Below are 20,647 nucleotides of genomic sequence, written 5' to 3'. Positions count from 1 at the left end.
CCAATTATTCGTTGATCGAGATTGTCTACACTCGCCAACGGTTCACCCTGAACGGACGCCGCATTGAAAATATCTTTCACGAAGCCGACGTCGTCAAGTATAACACCGTGTACCGATATGGCGGAATGGCCAGCGATTTTATCTTCCCCAAATGCGTTGTACGTGGACGTAACTTTTGCCATATTAAACCTGCATGGTTGACTGTAATTAAGGAAACTGCAGCTACTGTTTTGGGGTGAACCAGCGTGCGGCCAGTCATGCCCAGTAGCGCTTGTTTACAGTTGTTTAAATATTTTCGAAATTTTTATTTTATCTTCCACAAATGTGTTGTACGTGGACTTATGGTTGACTGTAATTAAGGAAACTGCAACCAGTGTTTTGGGGTGAACCAACGTGCGGCCAGTCATGCCCAGCAACGCGGATAGCTGCCGTTGTTTCAATATTTGTTTGGAATTTGTATCACTTTTAAGTGTTTGTACAGGTTTAACAAATATATTGGCTAAGTCTTTAATTCAATGAAATATACTAAGTACTTTGCGTCGTTTATTCACAGCCTTGGTGAAAGAATGGAGAGATGGTAAATACGAATGCCTACTGTCCCGCGAGGACCGTATGATGAACAGTGGATTCATCGCATGCCGAAAAGGACATCCCTACATCCGGGACGTACTGAAACGCTACCGTTATGATTACCAAACCGGTTGGCTGTACAATAGCGGCGGTGTTCCTTTTGAAATTTATGCCAAGAATCAACGTTATCAAAAGACCCTGTACGTGGAAACCCAGATGGCCAACCACTCCAAATACTATACTGGCATAGTGCCATACAAGAACATCCCCGCGTGGCACTACTACGACCACGGTTGCGAAGGCACCGAAAGCAGTACAATGGATAAAGCTGTAAATTCTTCCTTCTGGGAGATGCCACATTTTATACAAGCGGAAGCCTGGAAAGCCTTCCAGTTCCCTACGAGTACCTCTGTACCTGGGCATAGGCAATGACGGTGCTAGCGAGTAGCGACGATTTCGGGTCGATCAAGTGCATCTTCATGGTCAAAAACGCACTTCGGCGTCTTATGCAACAGCCCTCGCATCAACGACAATGATGACCGCTAAAACAGCCCCCGCAAATTTGAAATTTCCTGAATAGTTTATTTAGAGCAAATTGTTTTTACCATTACTCCTTTGATGGTTCACTTGAGATAGAACCGTGTGTATAGAAGTGCAGATAGTGTAGTAGAATTGTACATGCTGCATACTCAAGCGGTAGCGAAAGCTTTTCGCAACGCCTCTACTGAAGAATTGAAAAACACCTCATAAAAAAATTTTATTTTGCAAGTGTATTGTTTGGAAGCAAATTGATGCGAGATTAACCGATCTACCTAAACGGTGCACCGAAATATGTAATGCAGCTCGAACGTGAAACGAAGCGAGTGTTATTGTGAATGACCCCATACATGGTACCAGAGCGTACATTCGGGTACATGCAGGAAAAGTGTCCCTCTTCGCACACTCCCGTACACTTTTTGCATCGTTTTATAACATTCTACAACCAAATAATTTGCATGAATTAGTGTGAAACCATTTGTGCGCGCAGCACCCGGTTATGTAGTTTTATATGGGTTAAACAAGACTCCAAAGTGTTTATACGCAACAAGTGTACCAAAAGCCTCTGGATAGACCGATCTTAAAATGTTTGACAAAATTGCACATAAGTATAAAGATCGTTTGACACGAAGCCATTTTTCCATCACGTTTTTCGAAATATTAAAATGAGTTTCAAAAGCTTTAAAATCAAAAACTTTAAAATCCGTTTCAAAACTTGGAAAAAAAGCTAGAATCTCGGTTTCGTGTCCAACGATTTTGCAGATCATAAAAAAGATGCTGAGTGTAGTACTCTGTGGAACAAAAGATATGCCTTGATTGCGCTTGCTGTATTACCACATCAAATGATAATGCAATAATGTACTGTAAGTATATATAGCATGTGAATAATGTACATAATTTAATATGTGAATAATGTGCATACGTACCATTTAATTATGGTTATGGTAACGAGAATTTTATGGGATCCATGGCAACCGGCCCCGAAGGATAATATACGTTACTACAGACTGTACATGCACTCGTACATTGTGGTGCTATTGCTGCGGTACGAGCATTAATTTTGGTTGTCATCGGAAAAGGAAAAAAATTGCTTAGATCGAAAAGCCCGACAGTGTGGTGAGCACTTTTTTATTTTTGTATCTCTCAATAATATCCTCCACAAACAACGCTTACAATATCAGTGATATTGAAGTACTAGAATCTCGTGCATCTTTGAATCAAATTATCAAGCCTAGTTATTTTATTTTTGTATCGGTAAGAAAGAGAAAGGGAGTATGCAACAGATGCTGTATTGCTGATTTGCTTGTGAGTTTAAATCCACAGTAAGATTTGTATAACTGCTCATCGCGTGATCATGAACTCCCCGCTTGAGACTCCCATGCTGCCGGAATGCAAAGACTCCACTTTGACTCTGCAGTACAAAATCCCCACAGAACACTTTGTGGTATGTAACAATTTGTCGTCGTCTCAGAATCTCTCTTACACTGTCGATATACGCGTGGGAAAGCAGTGGGCTCACCCTGAGATTACCGAACATTCTCTGACCGTCATTATCAAAGTGCAACAATCCGATGGCCGAGTATCCACCAAAGTTGTACCGGACGCAAAGACTGTTGCAATTGTGGAGGCAACTGTCAGGTAACTTTTTTCTAAACTGTACAGGAGGCTTCCGGCTTCGCTGAGCAGCCCGGTGTTACGACGGTCTATCAGACACTGAAAAAGCTTTCGTAAAGCATTCGTAAAGCGAGCTTGCAAGTATTAGCGAAATTAGTAATACCATGGTTTACGTGTATTATTCCACGATTACACTTCCATGGACTAAAAAACTGCAGTTCTTGTAAATTCCGAATTGGTTAAAGTGTTGAATAAACGAAAACTGCGAATTTAGGGGAATACGTGACGGAAATGTGAACGTCGAGCGGGGATACGAGGATGCTGCTCAATCCGTTCAGCGTCTCGTCATTCCGCCATATTATCCCGATTTGCCCTACGAATTAGACAAAGCAAAAGGGCGGCTAATCCATTTTATTGTATCCTACCGTATCACGCACCGCCGCAGCGATCTGAAGAACCTTCTAGACACCGGTGTTTTGACCGACTGTACGCTGATCTCCAGCGAAGGAAACCAGTTCCCCGCCCATCGCGCCATCTTAGCGGCTCAGTCACCGGTCTTTGCCGCGATGTTCCAGCATGATACCAGCGAGAAAGCCACCGGGATTTGCAAGATTATCGATTTCGAAGCAAACATTCTGCAGTTGTTAATCCATTTTGCGTACACCCGGGAGCTGTCGGCTGGAGACGGAGGACAGCAGATTATTAAGCTGTGGTACGCCGCTGACAAATATGACATGTCGGATCTGCGTCATGCTTGCGAAGACGCGCTGGTGGCATCCGTTAAAAACGAAAACGCGTTCGAATATTTTGTTTTCGCTCGGGAACGAGGTTTGCAGGTGTTGCAAAGGAAGGCTGGCATCTGCATCGGCAATAACCCACTGAACGTTTGAAGCGACATTCTATCATTTTGTATGCACATAGTAGTAATTATTTTGCCACTCTTAATATGACTGTCTGTAAGTGCTGCTAGTATTTCTGATCGAGAGTTTTGCAAAAAACTCTGGAGAAGTGGCAAATGTGGTAGAACCGTTCAAATTAGCTTATCTGCTTTGAGTGGGTTTTGATTGCGGACTGACTGAAGAAATCAAATAACCTAAAACTGCCAAGGTGTGCACTGTGCAGCCGTTTTCACTGGGTGTTTTTGCGACATTTGCGGCTTTTACTGCGCCATTGCTTGTGTGCTTGTCACCGTGTTTCAAACTCTTGTGTTTTTGTTGAAACACTGAATACTTCCTCTATAAAATACTGCGTAATAATACACTCGCGATCTAATTATGTTAACGATGGTACAGATACAATGCGGCTAGTTATTTTAACGAGCCTATAGGCTAATTAAGAGTTCATTCCAGTTTTAGGCTTCATCATCACAACGATATCTGAAAACAGCCATAAAAGTCGGTGCCAGGGTAGGTTGGTACACTGTATTATGTTTTTCGAAAAGTTATGCAGTCTTCTTTCATGGCACTGCTGAATGCTCATGCATAAGTCATCGATTCAATTCAAAATGTTCAGTCTGAACATTTTGAATTGAATCGATGACGATCTTTGCCGAATTCAGTTCAGGAGAAAAACTTTTGAGTATTGACAAGTTTTCTGGTATAGAACCCGCTCCCAAAGGCTGTCCACGCGTGACCGTAAAATTCGCGATCGACCGCGGGCAGGTTCTAAAGATTGCCGCGGTGGAGGGCTCCGAAAAACTCCGTCAGGTATTCAGATGCGACAATGCAGGCGCAGTACATACGGCTAGTGCAACATTCGACGAAGACAAAATGCAGGCAACCAAAGAAGCTTTGGAAAAAGCACTGGACCGTGCGAAGCACGAGGTGGCGTATGACGATCATATACGGGGCGCTCGAATAGCAGCACTGACTATGTGGTTTCGTAGCACACAGGATATATTGCTGCCTCTTTTGGATTATGAGAGGTGGTTGCGAATGCTGCAGTTAATCATATCGGATATCCATATCCTAATTCCATAGACATCCAAACTCCAAAGCACCTCCTACAATGACCTTTCGCCATTTGATTATACTGACATTGTAGCTTGATGCGGTCGTGTTCAGTACTTATCCATTTAATCTCAATGTCAATGAAGCGCTGATTGTCAATAGATGTTGTGCATACCACTTCTGTTTCCACTGGTAAACGACTCCGTTTAGGTATTACCATATTTGATGTCTCACTAGGTACATGCGCTATAAGCTGACAACCCAGCCATTCTCTGATATCAATGGTCTTATCACTTCCATTCAGTACATTTGATGCCAGTAGCGCCGCCCCTTCCGCAACGACGATCCGTGGATCAACGGTTGCGTGTACCTGTATCGCAGGAAATAACCCTATTAACACTTCGGTGATTTGCGGAACGAACCGTCCACACCCCATTATGATTACGTCCGCAACATCGCTTGCAGTCAAACTGGCTCTTGCTAGTACATCCTCGACTGGGACGATGATACTGTGGAACAAACCATGGCACAGGACTGCCAGCATCGACGGGGTTATAGCCACGGAAAAACTCTTTCCGCCAAGCACATATGGAGGGATCTTTATGATCTGGCGATCATTCCCGTTGATTTTCGTACATGCAAGACCCAGTGCAAGCATTACGTTGGCAACTAAACTGACACTGTAAACTTCCTTCAACATTGCTCGCACATGCTTCAGAATGCGCTCATCAATTATCTCTTCCGCTAGTCGCGTAGAATAATTAGACGAACACAACTTAGCTATTGTCGAACCAGGTTTGGATTTAACAACTTTCAGAATGGAGACAGCAAGGTACTGAAGATTCAGTTCAAGCGTCAACACATGTTGTTTTCGACACGGAAAACTAGTGATATATGGCAGGACTGCCGCAACTGGGTCGTCTAGGATCCGCGCCGTTTCCATTCCCGCCATGGCTGCAGCCAGTTTAATGGCCCGGCGTTGTACGATGGCCATAGTTGCTGGAACGGATATTACAGCGCTCCTTACCTCCCACTCGTTTAAAGCTTGACCACATTCGACAAGTTGCCGAAGATAAAACAGGAACATAGAAGTTATCTCTTCTACCGAATACTGTATAGTGCCTCCGTGCTCCTTAATTCTGATCCGGAGACTCCCGTTTTCATCCACGATATCATAGAGCAGATTATATCTGTGTTTAATTGCATCCGCATCTTCGAATTGCAGCCCAATGATACGAATAAGGCTGCCAACACAATTCTTTGGGTCGGCTTCCTTGAAATCCAACGCTTCTTGACCACAAAGTATGATTGTTTCATGACAACTGCCTTCGTCGAACCCAATATAGCTCGGAATTAACGGCTCATTTTGATGTGGTTCCCAACCGTTTCTATCCCACCGTTCGTCTGCACCATGACGCTACTGTTGTGTATCCCAAGACTAATACCAACAGTAACTCCTGTGACCGGTTTCCTTTGCTCTTGGTTTAATTTTCCAAGATTTGTCAACTTTTCTAAAATTTCGGATGATGAGATTCGGGAACCAGCTGCCGCGAAGCAAGAGGAAATACATTTCGCTATTTCCAACGGCACGGAGTGAGCGATCAGCGGCTTGTAACCTTTCAAAATCAAGTTAGCATACTGCGTATCGGGAATGGCGTCAGCATCGAGCACATCCGCGGGACCGCGGTGTAACTTCCTCTTTGCATTGCCCACAGCGTTGTTGCCCAATTCCAGTATAACGCATCCCACACTCCAGATATCACTCTTTCTTCCAACGTTTTCTGACGTCAGTTGGGCGTATTTCCGGTGAAATATTCCGGAGGGTTCCGCGAATGTTACGCATATCACCCGAACATGTGACGCTTTGTTGCATCTGGACGAGATCATCTAAATCTCCAATTAACAATCGACTGTTGTTTTCCAGATTTTGGACCAGAGCATTTGCTGGTTTAACATCACTGTGAATGATGTTATTCACGACATTTCACGTGGAGAAAGTTCACTCCGTCCGCTAAGTCAACAGCAGAACGAATTAGGGTTGTCATCCCACCAAGGTTTTGGAGGTGGGATGTGATGGGAATGTGAACAGGAAGTGATGTGATTGGTGGGATAGGCTATTAATTTATTGAATAATTTCTGACATATTTTTCACGACAAAAAATTCTTAAATTTTATGCTACCTGTTTTCAACAAAGATGCCTTTCAAAAAATTCGATAAAACCGCGCAACTAGTTAAACTACAACAAGTTGACATCAGTTCAGAGTTGACATCAGTTCAAAGCCAAAACTGGCAAGCAGCGAAGTCTTATGGTTCTCGCAGTTTTGCAGCGGTTCGGAAAAAGTGCAAAGCCGTTGCCGGATTTCGTCAAGTGCTGAATCTTCTCGTCGTCTTACTTTACGGTACGTCACTTCAGCATCCCAATCTCCGGACATTTTGGCAGCAAAATCTAATACCGCCATATCACAATGACGGTACTAAACTGCTACAAGCTTTTGCAAATATTTTTTAATTAAATCAAATCAAACCAGAGGCGAATCAAGTCACTTGTGCAAGTACAGATCTGTATGCTTGTGCAAGTTTTCGCATTTCTCGAATCTAAACTGCCTCCCACAGAATTCTTTAGAAATTTAACAAATGTTGTTAAAAATGTATGCACAGCTGATGCGCTATAGTTTGAACTGTCATTTTTAACAATAAAAATTCATCCCATCACATCACCGTCCCATCACTCATCACATTTTTTTATCACGCCCGCAATTGCTCGGCATGATGGGATTGTGAGCAGGAAAACGGCGTGATTGTGAAACTGTGTGACGACGTGATGACAACCCTAGAACGAATGGCGGTTGACACATCGGGTATTCTTCTGCTTTTTAATAGGGCTGCCAGATCTCCATCTAAAACAATCCATATTGCCTAAATGCAGTGAGAGAAGTTCTGGTAAGTACAAACTCCCCTTAATACTCACCACCGTAATAATCCATCATGAGTTTAATATATGTGTCGCCGGATATGGCTGATCGCGCAATACTAACTTGATGGTAGCGCACGAGATGATGCCAAAGCCAAAAAAAAAGCCAAAAGGAGCTGAAAAGCCAAAAGTGCTGAAAAGCCAAAAGGAGCTGCATGCAGCTGTACCATCTCGCGATTCTTTGATTCTCGCGATCCGTTATTGTTGCTCTGCACACAGGGCCAAAGGTTCCGCGGCCAATGTAATCCTGTTCGCCAAAAGTGTACCGATAAGATCTGCCAAAAGTATCTGGCTCGATCTCCATTAAACTATCTTTGCCAGACATAACAGCATAATTTTAGATATACTCATATTATTCGTGTACAACTTATTATGCCAAGAAACTCAGGACGCGATTACGACTTCTGGCAGATCGAACCACGGTGGCTGAAAACCGACGTCAGAGTACATAATATCTTTATAGCAGATAAGATAAATACCGGAAACTGATCAAAACCTTTGTCAATTGTACACCCACAGTAAAAAGGAATGTTAGCATTGTGCCGGCTATCCTTTGTTTTGCATTACTACAGATCTCAGTGTTGATCTTCTGCCGCAACTTTGTGAACGCTGCAACTTTGCAACTAATAGTAATTAACGAAACTACCACAGTGTAACTATTAGTGTTATGTACCAAACTGCGCTTCATAATGGACGGTTCCTTATACAGAGTACAAGACCTCATACGTACGACAACAAGCAAGATACTTCAAATCATTCAAACATTTAAACTGAACATTTACAATCAGCCAACCTGAATTCGGAAGGCCAAAAGCAGGTCCTCGTTATCTACCATATCGCTAGTTATTAATGTTCTGGGATAGCATATCACCCGGCTCCCGTTATATCTCAATGTTAATGAAGGAATGAAGAAGCATGTACTCATACGTTTACAAGCTTGTAATTATAATCACTGATAATTATAGAATTTTGTGCAAAGACTGCACTAGTTTATGGTGTGTTCGTTTACGTGTATTCGTGTGCTTATCGGCATGCATTTTTTATTTCGACGTATTGCTAATATATGATAATAAAATTTATTATCATGTATATTTAATATTGTATGCCGGTAGTCAGTTTTGCGCTAGGCTGCTAACATTCTGCATTCATATGCGCAAAGGATATGCAGATAGGCATACACCTACAGTCCGCGCACCATCGCAACCGTCCGGACTGATGAGTCATCCACCGGCCTAAGAAACGCCCTTGTAAATTTTGCCCACCTGGGTTTTACCCGGCGGTATCGCTGAAGTGATTGTGTGGGAATCAGTTTAGTTTTAATAAAGTACTTGAGCTGTCTAATGAAAAGAACCGCATTAATGGCCATACTGTCCACTGACCGAACCTGCTGAAACGTGCGTACCACCGATTAGGCCTGTGGAGTGAACTGAAGTTACAGGATCTCCTTTTAGTGTTAGCTGCATAGGCCAGGTAAGAGCGAAACCACTGCTCAGGCCAGCACAGTGATAACTGTTAAATGAACAGAATTGTGCAAAAGCTCACACGTCTATCCACCGACCAAGCCTACCGAATAAAGCAACACTCGCCACTGCCCAAGATCCACTATTATCACTGCCCTTTAATCGTTTTTACAATGATCGGAACATGCTGGATTTGATAAAAATTACACCTTTCATTCTATTTTGCCGCATTCTTGACCAAAAGCTAAAGCGTACTTAAACCTTTATTAAGTATCACATACAAGCACAAACTAAGTACCACAACAAATTCACAACAAGCACTTCCTCTGTACTATCCTGATCGGGAATTGTGCCCATTACAAAGCAAAATTATTTGTACTTAGTAGTATTTCATGCAAAACGCACAAAACTTTAAAGAGGTACTTAATGTCAGATTCACAATGCATCTACAATTGCTGCTGATACTTATTCAGCACGCTCCAAAGGGTCTCACATGGGACTGGCTAGGGATGTCAGTGGGTGGCCGAGAGTCGGCGATTGGCCAGCCGGCTGAGGGTTTTGCAAGCCAAAGCGGACCGTTGGCCGGCTGAGGGCTCCAGCTGGCTGTGATTTAGCCGGCGGTCGACTCGGCTGAAGCGGCGGCTTTGTGGTGCAACTTCAGCGTCAATTTCGGCGCCACCAAGTCACCTGATACTCCAGGTTTGTGCTGCTTCCAGTCGCATTCGTATGAGAAAATGTTGAAAGGTGGTGGTTACCATAACTCTCTCGTAGTCTTACTCTGCACTGCTACACTAGTGCGGGTGTTCATTAAAAATCGGTAACAATTTGCAGATAAGCAAGTGGACACATATTGCTGTGTTGACAGTCGCTGGCTACTGTGGCTGGCAATTAAGTAGTTGCCGCAGGAGCGGCGCGAATGCGAGGTGATCGAGCGGCTGATTCGCTCCTACTTCGAGATAGTGCGCAAAGATTCCTCCAACGCGGTCATGATCTTCCTAGCCAACCTTGCCAAGGTGAAAGTTTTTTGCGTCATTTCCGGTCACTTTCATCCTAAAAATGTCCTAATTGTGTATCTACAAAGCAGCCTGCAGAGCGAGCTCGACTCGCAGCTGTATAAACAGGAAAAGTTTGACAAGTTTTTGAACGAATCCAACCAGATCGCGCAGCGCCGTCCAGGGGCGGCCGACATGCTACAGGCGCTGCAGAGATGTGTTTTTGAAGAGATAGTACATATCTGTGATCCTGTAATCAAGTCAAACAAAATAGGGTGGCTGTGTGTCAACTGTTCGCCGACGCGTAGGATGGTAAGGAAACGTTCTTGGTAAATGGCAAGAAGTGGAGCTGATTTGTTTTCCTTATTTTGCAGTATGCCGCCCTTGATTTCGATTTTGAATGGATTGATAGGTACAGGTTCTGGCTTTTATCGCGGCTTTAACGATTTAAAGGTCAAGGCTTTGACTGAATAGCGTGTGAACTCATTATTGTTTTTTAAAAACTTGCTGAACTTTTACAGAAAGATTTTTCAGTTTACACATTCAACCGGCATAGCGGGCACAAATTTTTTCAGCCCTGGCGCACGTGTGATTACCGGGCGCCGGGGGGCTCCCCTGTACGTCCTGAGCACAGTAGCCCTGTCTAACTGCCAACAAAAATGTTAAATGTTATTAGGTGATGGGTTTTTCTGCAGTAAAGTGTGACGTAGCAAGTAGCAGCAATGTCCAGTTGCCGCTGTAACAGTTACGTAGTGTGTGCTGTGCTCGGGTGCGATAAATATCAATACGCGGACATATCGGTATAACTAGACAAGTGAATTAAACTGGCTTTAACAAAACGTTTATATGGGGTGCCAGAGCTCCCGATAAATAGTCGGATGGATGCAGTGGTCAGTCTGACGGACGTGTACGAAATAGACATATTGTGTTCATGGCCCACATAATAATTTAATGGAGTTTAATGTCCTTGTAACAGCGCTTGACGCCCTCTCTAGGCTTCAGACACAATCAATAAGGAACATGCAGTATGCAACTTTTCGACAACGATAAAAGCATATTTACAAAGTTTTCAGTCCATGGGACATGCGCATGCATAACCCGTGGAAAGCTAAGCCTTCGCACGTTAAAGACCAAAAGAAAACTATTGGCTGGGATAATACATTCAGGATGTCTTACAATCAGACAATTAAATAGACCACAAATTATGTAAAGATCATGTATAGCAATATACGCAATATCAATATACCCGCAAACACACAAGCCGGGTTCAAAATCTTTTCAAACGCATCGACCTTAAATGTTGGTGCTGGACTAAAGTCTTGAACGATGTGGTGCGACGCAGCTTTGCACAGAAGTGACGGTACTGCAAAAATCCTGTCGATTGTCGGTACATACAGCGATGAAAGAACTTCTGAGCCGAATTTTCTATAGCCCTGACCGAAAAGTTGGAACACTCACCGCCGGTCTCACCGCCAATAGAACATCGGCTTTCGGATTCTGTGTTCACGAAGAATGTGTTTTATGAGACTTTTGTTCAAGTTATTCGGTATCGTAATGTCACTCCCTATCGCTGAATCCAAAATTCAACGCCTTACACGTTTACATTTCTACATACGAGGGGATGTCAGTAGCGCACCTAGATTATCCCTGTACTTGCTGCCGTCAGCCGGCTGGAGTATGACGTTGTGGCTGTACATGGTGCGTATGTACCGCGCCAGATTTAGCTATATGTAGTGCCGTAACGTCACACTCCAGGCGGGTGACGGCAATACAAGGGATTATCTAGGTGCGCTACTGACATTCCCTCGTATTCTTTAAACCATTGTCTGATTGCCATATCTACCCTTCTGTCACTAATCAATTTGTTCCACCGGTGAAGTCACACCTCTGCTTCCACTGTCGTCATCTTTGAGTTCAACGAAGGTTTTCTGGTAAATCCGGTTGAAAGAAATAGAAAAGGGTTCTGCTATAAATTTGATAAATTTAATTTGACGGGTACTGCTAACTAGCCGGGAGCCCAGATATGGGAGAGTGAGCTAAGGAGAGCCCATATAAGACAGTGGTAGAAATATGGATGATTCGTAGTCGGAGCAATGCATAAGTGTTATCCAGGATGCCATGCCGAGCCGGATAAAAAAGTGACCCGTTAAGTTGTTATCAGTCGGCCGGCGCCTTGAGTTATTATGGAGCGGGCAAGGGAAGCGAATTGTGGAAGAGCAAGGTCACTGCGGTGAATGGCGACGGTGGCGGTGGCCCGGTGCAGGATCTATATTCTAGAAAATCAGAAAACTGTGGCGAATGAAACCCCGTGAGATTTAACGGATAGGTGTCAACTTACCTTTTCGTTTTATCCTGCGGAATTTCTCCTTCTAATGCTTTCGGCCGGATCGAAATCTGTTTCTTACCCATTTGATGATGTTGGTACTGTAGTTGGTACCAACATCATCAAATGGTTAAGAAACAGATTTCGATCGGGCCGATTATCGCTGAGATAATCACCATATATAGTAGCGCTGGTAGCCTTGGTACATCTTATTATATAACGAGATGTACCAGGGCTACCAGCGCTGGCATGATTGATTCGGTGGTGTGGGAACAAAAAAAGAATGAAAAAATGATGAAAAGGTAGAGTGCTGCAAATTAGGTTGTGCATGTTCTTTGTTGGGATATTCGCTTATATAGGAAAAAGCGCCAGCTTCAAATCAGTCAGACCTATCAACCAATCAAATGGTTCCACATCGTATCACATAATCATCGATCAGATGATATCCTGTAGGTTTTCCGCAAAGTAATTTTTGCAATATGCTTCCGGGGCCGGAAGAAAAAGAATTGTCAATAACTCATATTATTATACTCGTATAACAGTACATTAATGCCGACTCATAATATTACGTACTTAGCGAACAGACTTGCAGACTTCCGTGTCGCTGGTGCCTGCAGTGGCGGAGACGTAGCAAGCCCAATTCGAACGGGCGTTATTGCTATTGTCTGAGAAAACTGTGTAGATAGTGCCCCTAGTATCCGGTGGAATGGTTGGCCCGGGTAGACGGAGCCGCTCGTGGAGTTTCCGTCGGCCGTATCCGTGCTGGGTGACGCGGGATCGAGGAATTTGTGGGATCTGCGTCGCCTGAACACCAGTGAATGAGCGTCGCTGGACGCCGAGTACAGCTGCTTGGTCTCAGTTAGATGAATTAATCCTGCAGCGGCGACAGCAGTGACGCGTCGCCAGGCTGAAGCTAACCCAATGGAAGACCCGTTTCCCTTTGTAGGGCACCTTGCTGGGTGGGATGCGGGCCGCTGCGGATACCGAGGACGAGACCCGGGATCCGCTAGGCAAGGCCATGGAAGTACCAAGTTCCGCCAAACGGCGAATCACGGCGTATCTCCAGTGTGCAGTGAGCGGGGTCAGTGCGTTTCTCCATGTGGGTAATGCTCCCCAGCCGACGTAAGCGTAGGTGTTCCCCGGCTCGGTCGGAACTCGGATCGGGAGCGTCACGGTGAAATAGTTCACAAGTCAAGCGGATGCGGTCTCAGGAAGTGCATAGATGCTCAGATGCTAGGTGACCTTTTGGAATCCGCACGTGTGTGGGCTGCTGGCACGGAACTGCTGCACGGGCGACAGCTGCATGCTCTACTAATTTTGTAATTTGAAATTCCTTGTTTCTGTTCTTTAATATAGCTATAAAATATTTATTCGTGTACCATATAGCTGTATATTAAGAGATCGTTGCACAGTTCAAATATTTTCAGAAGCCGGTAGAAGACAACTTTTGTGGTTGAAGATTAAAAGCCATAACGATTAATGTTACGAATAAAAAATAAACAACGTGTTTGAATTTAAACTAAATCAAATCTAAAATGCCGTACACAGTCGACGCGCGTGTTTCCCCGTTGCACGCAGCATCAACCAATGACCCCGTAAACTAACGATTACTCGCTTGTTAACCTTCAACAATATACGCCACATGTACCGGCAGCTTGCAGTGCAGCGGATAGCGCAGGGAAGGATGCCGCTCCACTTCCGAAGGAAACGGTGTAAGCAGGTAAACAACTACACCAGCGCTGTTGAAGTAAAAACGGCAACACGGGATCGTACTTCCCGGCTGTTCATGCCGGTATACTGGGAAAACGGTGTTGGTCTTAATCAAGTCCTTACGGACGATGCCGGTATACGAATGTTGCAAAATGTTGAAATATATCGATTGTGTGCGAGTTTTGTTGTAAGTAAAGCACCGCAGGCAAATAACTTGGGTACTTTTGTATTGCTCACCATCAAAACAGGTTTGTGACTGACAGCACGGGTTTTAAATGATTCGTAACAAGTAATTAAAATTCCAAATTACTGTACTGTCATGATAATTATTTTATTGTAAATGACATAATTGCTGTTAAGCTATGGCTTCTTACGTGGCTACAGTCTCCAGTTCTTACTTGACAGCTGCTTGTTCTTACTTGTAACTGGCTGCATACAGTGCATAACACTACAAGATCCAATTCGCCCACAGACATAACAAACGCTTATAGATAATAATATATAATTACACAGTGCAATATCAACGTCGTACTGCTACCGCACTGTTCTCATATCCGTCCACGGTCTAGTACGAGTAAAAAATACAATTCATAGAACACAGCGCCCTTTGTGAACTGGCTCGCTGCTGCCAATTATTCAAGAACATCCGCTACCGGCTACCGTCAAGGTCGCCATATGTATGGCAAAGTATCTGCAAAAGCAAAAGTGTACGAAAATTAATACATGTGTAGAATATTAGTGCGCGTAGTGGCCTGCTAAGCGTTTCCGGTAGTGACACGCAAATGAGCATATACATGTACTGATGTACACCGGTATATTTGTATCACCCACGTTTAAAATCCCGTGCTAGACTGTCAACCTAGCCGGATACGGGCTACCTGCTCTGATTGTGATTAAATTGAATTAAGGTAGATTAAATTAAAATCATGAACGAGTTTAGTCACTCTTTAAGATTGAAACCAATTTACTTTTGTCTTAAAGAACATTGAGCTGAATGCCTTTGCGCGCTATATGGCACTGACATTGAAATTAATGTTTTTAGACACATGACTGATGCACATTGTATAAAATATACAGCACATTAGCATTTGCGCGCGCCATATTCTGCTGAATTAACTTAAGCTGCCACATTGCGATTTAATCACAAATTAAGTCCATGTTGATTATGTGCGTACTCGCTTTTCTTCAGTTGAAATGCTGGGTGATTCATTTCTTGCTCAAGCGCGCAAGAACTACATATCAAGCGCAATGCTGGTGTTTAAAAAGCCTCCACTATAGACACTACAGAGGGTGCGGCACCCAGGTTGTTAGGTGTTACACTCCCCAAAAACATTTCTCAAAATTCGGTTCATGAATAAAATGTTTTTTGAATTACCTACAAATTTTTTTGTACGGAGTGTGTACGGTTTCGCTGTATTTTTATTTCATATAATATCATATTATGGTAATCTTATATTTTTTACATAAATTATTTTTTAAGTTCTATAAACATGTATTACGTAATCCATTATTTTTTATAGATGAAGGCGCCGCGTACCACGGTTTACCACCTTTGACTCGTAGTTACCAAATGTGACTTCTAATATCCCTCTAGCAAAGCCACTTCCGTAGCACTGTTTGATTTATTATTTTTCAAGCTGTACGTTTAACTGTGTATGACTTTCCTTTGAGCAGTAATATGACATGGTAACGGAACTTCACAAGTTGTGTGAAGTGCTAAAATGCCGGTGTTGTGAATCACAACACCGGCATTTTAGCCACCGGCGACCTGTGCATATTTTTCTATTAGAATGGTTTTCTTACACAGAAATGCCAACTCCTTACAAAATTTCTTCATGATTAATCCACAAGTATATGCCATATCCGGGGCACTGAATCGGAAAAGCGTATATGTAACGCTTTGTTTGTTAGAAATTAACTGACTTTTATGATGTTTATACCGCGACACAACAGTCATGAGGCACATCAATCACTACGGCCGGTATTGCACACATAAGACAAAAAAACAACTAAAATCACTGTTATCAACAACTTTATTCGTTCCCGGTAGAGTTCCTGAAACCGCATCCGCATTGTCTTTAATAATTACAGGGCTAATACGCTTCTTTAAAAAAGGCCAAAAATTAGATAAACTATTTGAAAACAGTAACAAAGCCCAAAAACTTCTAGCCAGAATTAACGATAACGGAGACGTTATTGGTAGGTGGGCGGAGCCGGTGTGGGCAAAGCGGTGATGGTGCATCTCCACTTCTGGTCCGTATGTACGTAGTATTGTAAATGTACATAATATTACGGTATTCAAATTATTTCTATACTACTTTTATATAATTTTTCTTATGGCTTGTGCCTTTTTTGTTTCTTTTTCCCCGAATATTCTTTACTGTTTTCGTGCTGTTTTTATACAAGTATCATTGTATTGCTTTTCTTATGCCTTGTACGTTTTTAAAGAATAATTATCTTCTCGTTAATCTTACATTGTTGTCTACGCCGGCTGCCTTTTTCAAAAATGTTCTTCTTATTACTTTTTATTCAATGCTTACCATTACAGAATTAATGATTTAGGTTGTTTTTGGTGATGGACTGGAAGTACGGTGAATTATTGGCAGATAATAGAGAATTACATATTTCAACTAGCCGAATTTTCAGAATTTTGAAAAAGATTATTTAATGCAATATTACTATTTTGTAAGTCTGCACATTTTTTTGTAGAGTTTTTCGTGGCGGCATTGCGCGATGTCGTGGAAGAAACGATAAAAACTAATATTAATGCTAGTACTGTTATGCGTACGGTTATTCTTGCATATCACAATTTTAGCCTGTTAAGAAAATTTTTCTTAACAAAGGAAGGTGTAACGGTGCATGGCAACAATGCCAGCACCAGTATAAGATCTGTGGTTGTTTGTAATGTTTTATCAGTTTAGTTCACGATCAATTAAAGAGCAGTTAATTAAACAGCAGAGCAGCATCAACGCCCCTTTGATACGTGACACGGTGACAGCCCAGTGCAATTTCTAGAAACGAAATCAAGCCCGATCGGGGCACGAAACACTCTGGCCTATCCGGAGCATTTTCTGTTCCAGGATAATGGCATTTCCGGGCCAACGCATTGTGGGCCAGATCTGGTTCAGATTCGTGGGAAGAACTTGCCCAGCGTAGTGCTGAAATATTCTGGCCCAGAAAATCATAAATAATTACACAAATTCCAAGTTAAAAGCTAACAAAATTACATCAACAAAATTATTCAGCAAGTAATTAAATAAATATTATTACAATACAATGTACTGAAACATTTTGATGGACGATCTGGAACTGCCTGCCGGGGTAGTTTGCTTTTCCCGCGCTTGGAGGCGGTGCTACCGTTGCTGCAGTGTAGACGCACCATACTGTACTTATTACACATCAGTGTAGCGTGTTAGTGCTGGTAGTGATTGTTTCTGCAAATTGCAAACTTATAGCAATAAATTATAAACTGCTCTTCTCCCAAGTTCCCAACTTGATTTTTCTCAGACCTCTGTTTTTGCTTTACGGAATTGTTGTAATCACGAAGGCATTTTTGTATATATGAAACTTATAACGATTGCTCCTGGGAAATGGTTAAGATTGCTGTTTTTGCGCTGTGATTGTGTGAGTTAAGCCTTTGCTGTTGCAACGGTTAGTGGGTTTTGCCAGCTCTCGACTTGCGTCAGTTCACTGATTGTCAAAAACCTCTTTTCCACTGAAGATCCAACTTGTCGAAGCCTCCCATGGTTTAGGATCAAGCATGGAAGTTCCGGAACATGTGGAAATATTAGAAAATTAGAAAACAAGATGATCCCATGCAGGTGCGTGCGTGCGTTAAAAGTACTTCGAATACAGTGTTGTCTGTGTTGAGTATTAATATCAGTATGCAAACAGCACAGATACTGTATATTTTATTTGCATTGGGAATTCTTTTTACTAAAGTTTTACTGATGCGACACGTTATTACCCTTGTTTTAAGTTTTAAATAATTAATTATTGTCGAACCTGTATTGAATTGTGGGTGTGAAGTTTTCGTTTGCGAAGAAAATCCAAATTGTTTGTAGTCCAATTTCATTAATTTCAAAATGCAATAAATTATTGATTAAAGGTAATAAAATCATTATTTTATTACATCATTATTTTATTATTATTGTTATCATTATTATTATTATTATTATCATTATTTTATTATTATAAAACCATTATTTTATTACTAATAAGTGGACTAATAAATATAATATTTAATTTCAGGATCTTGCGCATAAATTCTCCCTTTCCGATGAAAATTTTTCCCGAACGCCTGCCCGCTGCCAGCACGCGCATGAACCCACTGAAGCTGCGAAATATTTCCGAGGAGAAGAACTTAGGAGAGAAGTTGTATGCCATCAAGTCGGATGTGCCTTCGAGCAAAGCTGATGCGAATGTTAACTACGAAATTATTGAGCCGAAATATTGAGAAATGAATGTACATATAACCGCTGTGCATCCTGTTTTTCCATGTTTATGCCGTGATTAATGCAGACTTGTGATCAGTGCATGTGATGCGCTACAATAAATATTAATAAAGCCTATTATGTCACTTAATAATAAAGCTTCTAAGTCATGTAAAGCGCTGGATTTAAGTAAAATACAAAATAAAAAAGCAACTGAAATTCTAAATAAATTTAATGTTTGGACTGGGCCCGAACGCCGTTGCATATCGTGTTTAGATAGGCCCAGGCGGAACCAGAACTTGCTCAGAGTGGGTCTACAAATAGGCCTTCCGCCCGTTTGCCGGTAGGCCTGAGCTCTCTGGCCCGCACAATGGCACCTCGGACTTGGTTTCTGGTCCCGAACAGGGGAGTTTGACAGGCCCAAACAACCCCTGTTCGGGTTACAGATTAGCACTGGGAGTAAGGTTATGAAAATAATATGAAGATGCGTACGTACGTGTTTAATCCTAAATTACGTAATATAAAGTCGAGTCGTATATAATATAAAGTCATATATACGAATTTATAGCATTAAAATGCGCATAATACGCATTTAATAAGTAATTATTATTCAAACAGATATTTAAATTTCTATATGTATATAGTTATTATTATATTACCCATATACGTTGTACGTACGCACTATATAATTATGCAGGTAATTATATAATGATACAATATTTTTCATACCTACATATACGGATTTATACATTTCTAAACGTATTCAATTACTTATTTAAATATTTCTATAGATATCCTCGTATGCGTTGTATATGTATGTAGCGCATACGATAGTATATAGGTGAAGGCTCCTCCAGTTCAGTAACCCTTTTAATCCAATTTAATTCACGTCGTTTCACTTGTTTTATGTTTATTAATCCATTCCGATAATTATCCATAATCTTTTATTGAATAAGGGCATACGTCGATATATACTCGTACTAACGATACATTTTAAAACTACTCAATGGCACTATTCAGTATAATATTATTTTAAAATCTTAAACAAAGTGTCGCAGCATTAACCATAGCTAAGAAAACATGAGAATAAAACATAAGAGACCATAATCCCACCCACAGCATTCCTAACGCATGCCGGCGCAGTGCGCTGTACGACTCAGCTAAAATATCCGCTTATCGTACAAGTGCACTTGCCACATGCGTACGGATATCTGGGTATGGGGTTATGGGTCTTCTTAGTCCTAAGCTGTAAACGCATTAACCCATGCATAAATAAACGCGATAGGTTCATGTAGTGTACGTACATATATAGACTGTACCTATTGTCGTATAGCAACGATGGTTATTGTGATACTTCTTACTTGATGTTATTAGCGAATTTGGGCAAGCGCCAGCATTGACAGTAGCATTAGCAATAGCAGTGCTCACGGCTATGGCCAAACGCACTGCAGCCCGGTTACTTGGCTGCCCAAACTCCGGCGTTGGAGAAAGCAATAGCAATACTGGTATCAATACTGTGCAGGGCACTGCAGGCCCGTATCGAGATCCCGGTTAAATTTTCAAAGAACTCCCCCCACACTTTCCATCAGAAATTTTTCTGAATACACCGTTGGATTCACCGTAAAATTCTAAACAAAATAGTTGAGGAAGATTTTTGAATTTCGCTTTCCCCTTAAAATCAACTGCACGGGCGGTCGCCCATACGAGTCACTCCAATTCCCCAGCGCTCAGGGGGCAATACCCCAAAATCTCGGGTGTCCTAGGTGCGACCGCCCGTGCAGTTGATTTTAGGGAGAAAGCGAAATTCAAAAATCTTCCTCAACTATTTTGTTTAGAATTTTACGGTGAATCCAACGGTGTATTCAGAAAAAGCCTTTGATGGAAAGTGTGGTAGGAGATTTTTTTAAGAAAATTTAATATCTGATATTGTGCACTCGTACAGCCGTACTGGAAAAGCAAAAACTGCCCAGTGTCTACTTTGTCAACCGAAGAAAAGTCAACTGAAACTTGAAAACCACAACTTCAAAACTCTCTGGTCCAAAACTGTGATTTCAGTATTGTTGCAGCTTTATTTTCATCTTAGTCTC

General features: G+C 42.1%; 2 protein-coding genes and 2 long non-coding RNA genes across 12 annotated transcripts; 2 read left to right on the top strand and 2 right to left on the bottom strand.

Moving 5' to 3' along the window:
* Positions 1-2,218: 2,218 nt before the first annotated feature.
* On the top strand, positions 2,219-3,965 carry LOC129598913 (uncharacterized). Its single transcript, XM_055497002.1, has 2 exons — positions 2,219-2,745; positions 2,996-3,965. The coding sequence occupies exons 1-2, from the start codon at positions 2,462-2,464 to the stop codon at positions 3,609-3,611; spliced, it is 900 nt and encodes a 299-aa protein (XP_055352977.1). The 5' UTR covers positions 2,219-2,461; the 3' UTR covers positions 3,612-3,965.
* Positions 3,966-4,171: 206 nt separating this feature from the next.
* On the bottom strand, positions 4,172-8,165 carry LOC129598903 (uncharacterized). Of its 3 annotated transcripts, XM_055496992.1 has the most exons (3): positions 7,810-8,165; positions 7,640-7,758; positions 4,172-7,568 (listed from the first exon to the last, which is right to left on the bottom strand). In XM_055496992.1, exon 3 carries the CDS (start codon positions 5,755-5,757, stop codon positions 4,669-4,671), a length of 1,089 nt encoding a protein of 362 aa, XP_055352967.1. In that variant the 5' UTR covers positions 5,758-7,568; positions 7,640-7,758; positions 7,810-8,165; the 3' UTR covers positions 4,172-4,668. The 3 variants fall into 3 exon arrangements, with proteins under 3 accessions (XP_055352967.1, XP_055352965.1, XP_055352966.1); XM_055496990.1 differs by having other exon boundaries at positions 7,640-8,165; XM_055496991.1 differs by having other exon boundaries at positions 4,172-7,501; positions 7,640-8,165.
* A 2,887-nt stretch (positions 8,166-11,052) lies between these two features.
* LOC129598891 (uncharacterized) lies at positions 11,053-14,266 on the bottom strand. Of its 7 annotated transcripts, none has more exons than XR_008691832.1 (4): positions 12,433-14,266; positions 11,938-12,367; positions 11,553-11,591; positions 11,053-11,457 (listed from the first exon to the last, which is right to left on the bottom strand). It is a non-coding gene; the product is annotated as an uncharacterized LOC129598891 (long non-coding RNA). The 7 variants fall into 7 exon arrangements; XR_008691833.1 differs by having other exon boundaries at positions 11,980-12,367; XR_008691829.1 differs by having other exon boundaries at positions 11,553-12,367.
* A 3,220-nt stretch (positions 14,267-17,486) lies between these two features.
* Positions 17,487-18,701, top strand: LOC129598916 (uncharacterized). Its single transcript, XR_008691839.1, has 2 exons — positions 17,487-17,948; positions 18,379-18,701. It is a non-coding gene; the product is annotated as an uncharacterized LOC129598916 (long non-coding RNA).
* Positions 18,702-20,647: the final 1,946 nt, after the last annotated feature.

This window comes from Paramacrobiotus metropolitanus, unplaced genomic scaffold (genome assembly GCF_019649055.1).
Source record: "Paramacrobiotus metropolitanus isolate TYO unplaced genomic scaffold, Prichtersi_v1.0 Parri_scaffold0000132, whole genome shotgun sequence".
Lineage (NCBI taxonomy): Eukaryota > Metazoa > Tardigrada > Eutardigrada > Parachela > Macrobiotidae > Paramacrobiotus > Paramacrobiotus metropolitanus.
Note: the sequence above shows the minus strand (reverse complement) of the source record. Positions and strands in the feature narration are given on the sequence as shown.

Bases quoted from the DNA above. Each gene is read 5' to 3' on its own strand.
- LOC129598913 (XM_055497002.1), top strand. From the start codon at position 2,462: ATGAACTCCCCGCTTGAGACTCCCATGCTGCCGGAATGCAAAGACTCC. The intron at 2,746-2,995 runs GTAACTTTTTTC...CTGCGAATTTAG, and splicing joins ATTGTGGAGGCAACTGTCAG to GGGAATACGTGACGGAAATG.
- LOC129598903 (XM_055496990.1), bottom strand. From the start codon at position 5,757: ATGTTCCTGTTTTATCTTCGGCAACTTGTCGAATGTGGTCAAGCTTTA.